At 36.6% G+C, this 10541-nt stretch overlaps 1 protein-coding gene across 5 annotated transcripts; it reads right to left on the bottom strand.

Annotated features, from left to right (window-relative positions):
* Positions 1–1724: 1724 nt before the first annotated feature.
* On the bottom strand, positions 1725–9833 carry LOC111198365. 5 transcript variants are annotated; one of them, XR_007322546.1, is made up of 6 exons: positions 6946–9833; positions 6316–6847; positions 6143–6242; positions 5666–6055; positions 4158–5586; positions 1725–3647 (listed from the first exon to the last, which is right to left on the bottom strand). XR_007322546.1 is itself a non-coding variant. In XM_048754857.1 (5 exons), the coding sequence occupies exons 1-5, from the start codon at positions 9065–9067 to the stop codon at positions 5380–5382; spliced, it is 3351 nt and encodes a 1116-aa protein (XP_048610814.1). In that variant the 5' UTR covers positions 9068–9833; the 3' UTR covers positions 1725–5379. The 5 variants fall into 5 exon arrangements, 1 of the variants encoding a protein (XP_048610814.1); XR_007322548.1 differs by having other exon boundaries at positions 1725–3282; positions 3360–5586; XR_007322549.1 differs by having other exon boundaries at positions 1725–3069; positions 3153–5586.
* Positions 9834–10541: the final 708 nt, after the last annotated feature.

Here is a 10541-nt window from a genome sequence, read left to right on the forward strand (position 1 = left end):
GCTTGAAAAGCCACGATTGCCATGTAATGATGCAGCACCTCCTTCTGTTTGCCTTCAAGTAACTATTACCACGAAATGTTCATGAAGCAATTGCAGGGATAAGTGGTTTCTTCCGCGATTTATGCACGAGATCAGTGACTCTTGAAGGTATTGAAAATTTGAAGACTAACATAGCCGTGATTCAGTGCAACCTTGAGAAGATATTTCCTCCCTCATTTTTTGATGTTATGGAGCATCTTGTTATTCACCTGGCAAGAGAATTGGAACTTGGTGGTCCTGTGCAGTATAGATGGATGTATTTGTATGAGCGGTATATGTTCCATTTGAAGAAGATGGTGAAAAATTTAAGTAGGGTGGAAGGTTCTATAGTCGCACAGATGATCAATGAATAAACTTCAAACTTTGCCGAGTACTACTTTCCAGCAGAAGTTTAGACCAAAAACAGAAGACCTGCTCGGCATGATGATAAAGGCGAACGGCCAACATATCATGTTACGGTTCCAGACATTTTCACAGACGTTGGACGACTTAGCGGAAAACCAAAGGACCGTCGACTTACTGAGCAGGAGCGCAGTGATTGGAGAGTTTCACCAAGATCCAGATTCAGATTCATCTAGTGATGATGACTCGGAAACAGACTAGCATCAATTTTTTTTTTTTTAATAGAAATACCGAGGAAATTCCGAGGGAAGATAGGTTTTCCTCAGAATTTCCTCGGAATAGACCTTGTCGATTTAGGGATTTGATTATAGAGTCTTTTTCCTCGGAATTTCCTCGGAATATTCTGACGGAATTCCGAGGAAGATAAGGGTTTCCTCGGAATTCCCTCGGAATATTCCGAGGAAATTCCGAGGAACTAGGGGTTTTTAACCGAAAACAACGTTTTGCGGATTGAATAACACGTATATAACATTCATTAAGTGTCTTAACCAGATTATGAAGTCAAACTTTGGTGTTTTACCCAATAACAAACACTTTTACGATTGCATGAACGAAAACCACACAACATAAGAGAAACACTTATACACTTTAATAAACGGTAAAGGGAATACTTACAATTATTTTTGAAATTTTGTTATTTCATGGTTTATGATCATCTATACAAAGAATCCTTAATGGTATGCATTACAATTGTATAAGAAATGAAATACGGCAAAAAAAATCGATGTTTTGAAACCCCAAATCCTTTTTCCTCGGAATTTCCTCGGTAATTACCGAGGGTATTCCGAGGAAACATGGTTCCTCAGAATATTTTCATTTAACCGGGTAAACCAAGCCGCCAAATATTTCGCGAAAATTGAATTAATGATTTCCGAGGAAATTCCGACGGAAGTATTTAATTATTCCGAGGAAATTCCGACGGATATTTTTCGTCGGACGCCTCATTTTATTAGGTCAAACCAGATCTTCTTCCCCATTTCTCTCTTACTCTCCGCCGAAGCTCTCTTCCTCTCCGCCGTTTCCTCCCTTCTCTCACTACAAGAAAACTGCTTGATACCGATGGACAAATCCGTCATAATCTCGTCGGGAAAGTAGCATACCGATGGAATACCGACAAAATATGTCCGTCGGTATCATCTCGTCGGTATACTGATATTCGTCGGCAATTCGTCGGCAAAAAACCGACGAACACATATCGTCGGTAAATACCGACGAACATATTCCGTCGGTTTTTTCTAAAATTTCCGACGAAACACATCCGTCGGTTTTTTCAGAAAATTCCGACGAATTCTCTTCGTCGGAATTTTCTGAAAAAACCGACGGATATGTTTCGTCGGAAATTTTCTAAAATTTCCGACGGAATATGTTCGTCGGTATTTATAGAGAATACCGACGAAGAGAATTCGTCGGAATTTTCTGAAAAAACCGACGGATATGTGTCGTCGGAATTTTTAGAAAAAAACCGACGGAACATATTCGTCGGAAATATGTAGAAATTCCGACGGAAAACTTCATCCGTCGGTTTTCCTTTTTTAATTAAAAAAAAACAATTTTTATAATTCTTTATTTAATTTCAGGAAAAAATTGATAATTTAGAATTTAAAAACATTATAGATATATAAATTCAACATTATTATACATTAAAGTTATGAAAAGTAATAAAAAGTTTTTGAAAATTAAAAAAACAACTAAAAGTCTTCACCGAATCGGCTCCTAAACTTCTGCAACAAGGTCTGGGTGAGAACATTGTTTTGCTCCATAGTCGTTCGGTTTTGCTGCAGCTCAACCCGGATTTCAGCATTGTCATTCTTGAGGAACTCAATCTCCGTATCTTTGGTCTTAATCTGCTCCATAAGCTCATGAACCAGTGGATAGTGAGCTGAAGAAGAAGAAGCCCCTCCGGTCGAACGAGCCAATCCAACATAACGGCCCTTTTTCCTTGGAACAGCCTGAATGAGAAATAACAAATACATATCACACACATACTCACGCACACACACATATCACACATACATAGCAAAAAGAAATTAGAATGTACCTCGAGAACAAGGTTGTTGAGTTGCTCTACGGTTAAGGAGTTGGAAGATGCAGAATCGCCTTCTTCACACATAGAAGCTTGAGTCGCGAGGAGATCCTCTTTTCGATTTTCCACGACCTGGATTACGTCCTGAATAAGTCCATCCTGAATCACGCCAGTCTTCTTGTTGGTATAGGCATTCTTCATCAGGGTAAAATCATCTACGGGAACTCCACCGTTTTCCTTCATCTAAAAACAATATATTTAGTATCACATATTTAAAAATGAATAAGAAAATCAGATTAGAAACTTACTAGCTGAAGTGCTCGGGTCTGTAAACTTGTTGCCCCTAAGTTGTGGACAAACATCCCTTTCCCGCCACGGCTGCTACACCGATTTTGCGAGTTGATTGTCGACAAAGACTTTGTCTCATCTTTCGTCCAATGACCACACAAATCCCGCCAAACGTCTGGGTTGATGTGCTTCGGGACCTCACCAACATCGAATTTTTGCTTCCACTCATTGATCCGCTTGGTGTAGTGCGAAGCTGCTTTGCGGCGGAAAACAATTTTCACTTGTTCGGTAATCCCTGATTCCCAAGTGAACTCTTGCTGCAAAATAAATATAAATTTTTTTTTAGAAAGTTACAATTGGTGGAAAAAAATTTATAATATTAAAAATTGAGAACATATACCGCAAATTGCCGAAACCAAAGTTCTTGATCTTCTGCAGGCATGTCATAGAAAGTTGGATAACCACGCTTTAGCATCGTGTACTCCATCCTAAGAAGGCTGTTGGTGATACCATTGCCAGACAAATCAAACCTACGAAATAAAACCAAACACAATTAAATGTAAAAGATGAATATAAAATGAAAGAACCTTTTAAAACAAATACTTACCAAGTGGTGTTTGGGACAATAAGATAATTTGGATCAAGGCGCTGAAGCGATTCTCGGCCAGGTTGCCTAACTAACTCCGCAACAGTCATCGTAGTAGGCAATCCTCCTCCTCTTGAACTTTGAGAAGGGCCGGAAGCTACAGAAGGGGGGGTGCGGGCTGCTGGAGGGGTGGGGGCTGCTGGAGGAGTGGTAGCTGCAACTGGGCTACTAGCGGGTGACGTACTCTGAGTGACTGAAGAAGTACCCCGGCGAAAACGACGTCTAACTATAAGAGGAGGTGGTTCATCCCTACGAAAAAAAAACATTAGTAAGCTTTTTTATTATTTAGAAACGTATTATAATTGTGTTTCAAAAAAAAAAAAACGTTTTATTATAAACGTAGTAAGCTTTTTTATTATTTAAAAACATTAGTAAGCTTTTTTTATTATTTAGAAACGTATTATAATTGTGTTTCAAAAAAAAAGAAACTTTTTATAATTAAATTTTTTTATAATAATTAAAAAGTGTTTTTAAATTAATTTAACGAAATTATATAATGAAAAAAATATAAAAATATGAAACGTTTTATAATTAAAAACGATTTTTATATAATTAAAAAAAAAATTTTAAAAAACTTTATTCAAATTAAAGAAATCCAAAATCTATAACTCCAATCACACAAATCGTAAATAAAAACTTCAATCCCGGCCCTAAACTAACTTCCAAATCCCTAATCAATCTCAAAATCACATAAACCCTAAAACTAACATTGTAACCATTGAAATCCCATGAGAAAGATAAAAGAATTGAAAATCTTACATGACTGGGTGAAAGAGGAGGTCGAATTTGGGGGATTACGTCGGAAATCGCGAGGGAGGAGGAGGGAATCGCCGGAAATCGCGAGGGAGGAGGAGGGGCTGGGCGGAGAGAGAGAGAAAACGGGGAAGAAATGAGGAAAAAGAAGAGATTTTCTCTTATGTATTCATTTAATGAACCGACGGATAACCGACGGGTTTTTTCCGTCGGTATTTTATCTACCCGTCGGAAATCCGTCGGTTTTTTAATATTGGCGGTTTACCAAAATTTTGCGCGGTACAGCTTGACCCGTGTAATTTTTTAAATATCGACGACCTTATCCGTCTGTTCTTCGTCGGTATAGTTAATTCCGTCGGTAATTTGTCGGAATATTCCGACGAGATACCGACGGATTAAGTTTTAGAGTTTACACAGGGTGTCGAAATTATTTATATTTGTTATAAAACTTTCTAAAACCAATATATTATGTTATATAATCATAAAACATTCTAAAAAAATGTTCTAGATTTGTTTGAGTGCTACAACTTCTGAGAACTGGCACAAGCCAACTTAAAAGTGTATGATGTTGTTCGAACGGTTTTGATTCATTTATTATATATGGTTTTGATTGAATGATTATATATATATGTCATGTTCAAAGTTTTAAAACTGTGAGAATACAATGGGTAGATTTGTTGTCTGATGTTATATATGATATTTAATACAAGTGCAAAAAAAATCATATTTGTAAAAAACCGAAACTCTCTAAGTTGATAATGTCCGTCGGTATTCTGTCGGTATATACCGACGCATTTCCGACGAACCCCTAGGATTTGAGGGGTTCGTCGGAAATGCGTCGGTAAATACCGACGGAATACCGACGAACCCCTAGAATTTGAGGGGTTCATCGGTATTCCGTCGGTATTTACCGATGCATTTCCGACGAAACCCTCAAATTCTAGGGTTTCGTCGGAAATGCGTCGGTAAATTCCGACGGAAAACCGACGGACATTATCAATTTAGAGTTTCAGTTTGATTTTTTTTTAACTTTGAACATGACATATATATAACCATTCAATCAAAACCGTATATAATCAATCAATCAAAACCGTTCGATTTTAGAATCAACAAATCTAATTTATTTTTTGTAATTTAAAAGTATACAACGTTTCAAACCCATAATTTGTTTTTAGAAGAAATCTACAATGTTTAAAAGTAATTTGCATATACATTCATAAAAGAGTATCTACTCTCCATCTGAGGAATTATCTGATGATGAACATGATGAATCTGAATTGTCTTCGTCAAACTCTCCAATCTCGCCGTCCTCTTCGGTTAATTGTTGTTGTAGTGGATCAAATACTCCTTGTACTCGGCTTCTGGGATTTATTGACATGACAACGATCCAAGGATCGTTCCTTTGCCTAATCCGCGGATAACGAATATAGCAAACCTGAAAAATTATAAATTATATAAGTCGAAGTAATTATATATGATTACTTCCGATGGAAAATATATTTCAACATACATACCTGGTCAGCTTGTGAAGCAAGAATGAATGGATCGTAAAAATCCAGTCGTCGTCGCGAATGTACAGATGTAACACCGAATGCGTCAGTGCTTACTCCGCGACCAACAACGTTGTCGTACCACTCACAGTTGAAGACAATACATCTCATGCCAATCATTCCCGGGTACTGAATTTCCAAAATCTCGCGTACGTTACCGTAGTAGACATCGTCTCCGGATGACGAAGAAACCCCACAATCAATTGTTCTCCTTACAGTATTTTCCTTAAGAACTCTGAATGCATATCCTCGTGTGCAATATCTCGGATATGACTTTGCAACAAACTTTGGACCACAAACTATCTCACGTAACCAATCTTTAGGTGGGTGCCCAATAGCTAAACAATGGCTTACCTATAAAAACAAAAAAAAATGTTTTCGTTCATTAAAAGATAATAAGTAAAACGGTTAGTTACCACTAATTACTGATTAGACACTTACATAATCAGAAAGCCATGTTGCAAAGTTGTTTTGCTTGAGTTGTTCGAGTTGTTCTTCTGTCGCATCCGGGTACTTTAAGCGCATCTCTGCCAAGTAAATACTGTAAAAAACACAAAAATGTTAGATATGTTTCAAAAATATTGCAAATAATTCATATTTTTAAATCTATGTACCTCTCATATTCAAGAATGTCTTCGCAGTTTGTAAGCAAATATGTGTGCAAATGAGCATGCTCAGCTACGGTAAGTATCCGGTCCGTTGACTTTCCACTATGTCGTCCAATTTGTGTAAACATGTTTGGCACATAAACATAATAAGTTGCCCTTTCACCTCTATCATCATGCCGTGCAGGTCTTCGACTTTTTGTTCGAACTTCTGATGGAAAGTAGTATTCAGCAAAGTTTGAGGTTTCCTCATTGATGCACTGAGCCACTATTGATCCCTCCACCTTGCTTAAATTCTTGACCTTCTTCTTCAGATGAAACATAAACCGTTCGTACAAATACATCCACCTGTACTGCACGGGACCACCGAGTGCCGCTTCTCTCGCAAGATGAATAGCAAGATGCTCCATAACATCAAAAAATGATGGAGGAAATATCTTCTCGAGGTTGCATAGGATCACCGGTATTTTAACTTCCAAATTGCGGATACCATCTGATGTGAGTGATCTCGAGCATAAATCACGGAAGAAAGCACTTATCCCTACATACACGAAGAAAACAAATTCCATAAGCATATATATATATAAGCATTAAAAAATAATATGACAATTAATTTAACTATGTTAAATTTTAAAGTACCTGCGATTGCTTCGTGGACATTTCGTGGCAATAGTGCGGAAAACGCAAAAGGAAGGAGGCGCTGCATCATTACATGACAATCATGGCTCTTCAAGCCAGTAAACTTCCCTTCACTTTTGTCAACACAATTACGCAAACTTGATGCATAACCGTCTGGAAATTTAACACTGTGTGTTATCCAATCAAAAAACTCTTCTTTTGCAGTTGCATCCAGTCGATATATGGGAATAGGACCTTTACCGTGCTCATCAACATGAAGTTCGGGACGAGCACAAATATCAACCAAATCCAGTCTTGACTTCAAGTTATCCTTCGTCTTGCCTTGGACATCAAGGATGGTGTTCATCAAATTGTCGAAAAAGTTCTTCTCAATATGCATGACATCTAAACAGTGCCGCAACAAATGAGTCTCCCAATAGGGCAAATCCCAGAAGATACTCTTCTTATGCCAATTATGATTTTCCCCTACACCATAAATCGGTTCATGTCCGTTTCCACCCACGTCTGCCGTTCTATCTGCACCAAAATCTCTTAATTGTTCCTTCAACTTTTTGCCACTTACTTCTTCAGGTGGACTGTCAAACACCCTCTTGTTCTTTGTAAACAATGTCTTACTCTTACGATATGGATGATCGTGTGGTAGAAATCTCCTGTGACAGTCAAACCAACACGATTTCCGACCATTTTTTAGTTGGAAAGCATCTGTGTTGTCTTGGCAATAAGGACATGATAGCCTCCCATGCGTGGTCCATCCAGATAACATACCATATGCTGGAAAATCACTTATTGTCCACATAAGTACTGCTCGCATCTGAAAATTCTCTTTCCGCGAAACATCGTATGTATGAACACCGTGCTCCCATAATAATTGCAGCTCATATATCAATGGCTGAAGAAACACATCCAGTGATCTCTTAGGATGATCTGGCCCGGGAACGAGAATTGAGAGGAACAAAAACTCCCGTCGCATACACAAATGTGGTGGTAAGTTGTAAGGTGTCAAGATTACCGGCCACAATGAATATTGTCTTCCATGCTTTCCAAATGGACTGAAACCATCTGTGCATAATGCAAGATACACATTTCTTACCTCAGATGCAAATTCTGGATATGTTGATTGAAAATGCTTCCACGCCTCTGCATCGGAAGGATGTGTTATCTCACCATTTGTTAAGTGCTCAGCATGCCATCTCATTGGTTCTGCTGTTCGTTCAGACTGATATAACCTCTTTAATCTTTCAGTCAACGGCAAATACCACATTCGTTTGTATGGCACCGGAACTCTTCCAGTCGTATCCTGATAACGAGGTTTCCGACAGAATTTACATCTCTCCCTGTTCTCATCTGCTCTCCAGTAAATCATGCAGTTATCGATGCATACATCTATCACCTGATATGGTAAGCCAAGACCAGCGACCAATTTTTGTACCTCATAATATGAGCCAGGTGCAAGATTATCTTCAGGAAGAACATCTTTAACAAAATCTGCAATCGCATCCACACATTCTTCAGCCAAATTATAGTCAGTCTTTAGCGCCATCAATCGACTTGCGGATGATAAAGGTGAATGCCCATCTTTACATCCTTGATACAATGGCTGCTTAGCTGCATCTAACATTTCAAAAAATCTTCTGGCTTCTAGATTGGGTTGTTCTCGTTCGCCTTCCTCTTCACATGGGAAATTTTCTACATTGGGTTGTTCTTGTCTATCTCCTTCCTCTTCACCCGACGGTAAATTTTCTCCATATGCATCATATACCATCTGAACAGTCCCTATCCCAAAATCTACATCCGTGGTAGGTTCATCTAACCTATCGGCAGTTTGAGGTTCGCTACTACTACCATACTCAAATCTTTCTCCATGAAGATACCAAATCTTATAACCACGTGTAAATCCTTTCAAATATAAATGACTCCATACTTCCATTTTTTTGACACGGATATTATTCTTACAAGTAGAACATGGACATAATAAATACTTACTTGTTCTTGCTTCCGGTTGACTTTGAACCACCCCCATGAATTCTTGAATACCACGTGCGTATTCCTCCGTAAGTAAATTTGTATTTGGATCCATATGAGGTTGATCTAACCAAGAACGGAAATTATAAGGAGTACCCATAATTTATATTGTTTTGTTGTGATTTCAATGAATGAAGGAGAGGTCGTATTTATAATGAATTGGAAATCTTTCCGACGGAAAATATTCGTCGGTATTCCGTCGGGAATCATAACGGCTAAATTAACGTCCTAAACCCGTCGGCGTTCCGTCGGTAATTTAAACGGATACTAACGGCTACATAATCCGTCGGTATTTCGTCGGGAAGTGCAACGGCTGCAAATTCGTCGGTTTTCAGTCGGGAAGTATAACGGCTGTTCAATCCGTCGGTATTCCGTCGGAAAAACCGACGGAATTATGACCGAATTCTTTCATGGTCGGTATGCCGTCGGTATTTCGTCGGTATGTGTCAATTTTTTGCAACGGTCATATATTTGTCAGTTTTTTGTCGGTTTTCTGTCGGGATCGTATGACGAAATACCGACGAATGTATTCTGTCAGGATTTTCCGACGCAGTTCCGACGAATTTACCGAAATATATTTCCGACAAGTTTTCGTCGGAATTCCGTTGGAAAATCCTGACAGATTTTTTTCGGTCGGTTTTTCCGTCAGTATTGTCCGTGTTTTCTTGTAGTGTCTCTCCACGATTTCTGGCGAATCCACCCTAATCCTTCTCAATTTCAGTCACTGCATCATGTATGAACTCTATCCCACTCTCTTAGGGTTAGATTTGTTGGGTTTTTAAGTAGATTTGATGATTTTGGAATGATATTTATAGATTTTTGTTAGGGTGAATGGTAGGATTGTGTAAAATCGAGTTTGATTATGGTATTCACTTGATTTGGAAATTTGTTTTTAGTTTTTATTAATTTCGTGGTTATAAACTATTATTTGGGATTAAAAAAAAAACTATTTTGTGGTTATAAACTATATATATATATAATATAAATTTCTATATTTATTAAACATTTTTAATATTATTAAAACTATTTTTTGTAATTATTAAACTATTTTTTATTTATTAAAACTATTTTTTGTTTATTAGAACTATTTTTATATATTTATTAAACATTTTTAATATCTATAAAACTTTTTTGTGATTAAAAACTATTATTTGGGATTTTTTTTTAAGAAAAAACAAAATATATATATAATATAAATTTCTATATTTATTAAACATTTTTAATATTATTAAAACTATTTTTTGTAATTATTAAACTATTTTTTATTTATTAAAACTATTTTTTGTTTATTAGAACTATTTTTAAATATTTATTAAACATTTTTAATATCTATAAAACATTTTTTTGTGATTAAAAACTATTATTTGGGATTTTTTTTTAAAAAAAAAAAATATATATATATATATATATATAATATAAATTTCTATATTTATTAAACATTTTTAATATTATTAAAACTATTTTTTGTAATTATTAAACTATTTTTTATTTATTAAAACTATTTTTTGTTTATTAGAACTAATTTTTAAATATGTTTTTTTTTTAATTTCCAGGTCTAATGATGATCAGACCCG

Source organism: Brassica napus, chromosome C4, assembly GCF_020379485.1.
Source record: "Brassica napus cultivar Da-Ae chromosome C4, Da-Ae, whole genome shotgun sequence".
NCBI lineage: Eukaryota > Viridiplantae > Streptophyta > Magnoliopsida > Brassicales > Brassicaceae > Brassica > Brassica napus.

What these genes read in the sequence shown, in the direction of transcription:
- LOC111198365 (XM_048754857.1), bottom strand. Translation starts at nt 9,067, where the DNA reads ATGGGTACTCCTTATAATTTCCGTTCTTGGTTAGATCAACCTCATATG. An exon ending in TGTCCACGAAGCAATCGCAG is followed by an intron (nt 6,848 to 6,945) that starts GTACTTTAAAAT and finishes TCGTGTATGTAG; the next exon opens with GGATAAGTGCTTTCTTCCGT. An exon ending in CAACATGGCTTTCTGATTAT is followed by an intron (nt 6,056 to 6,142) that starts GTAAGTGTCTAA and finishes TTGTTTTTATAG; the next exon opens with GTAAGCCATTGTTTAGCTAT.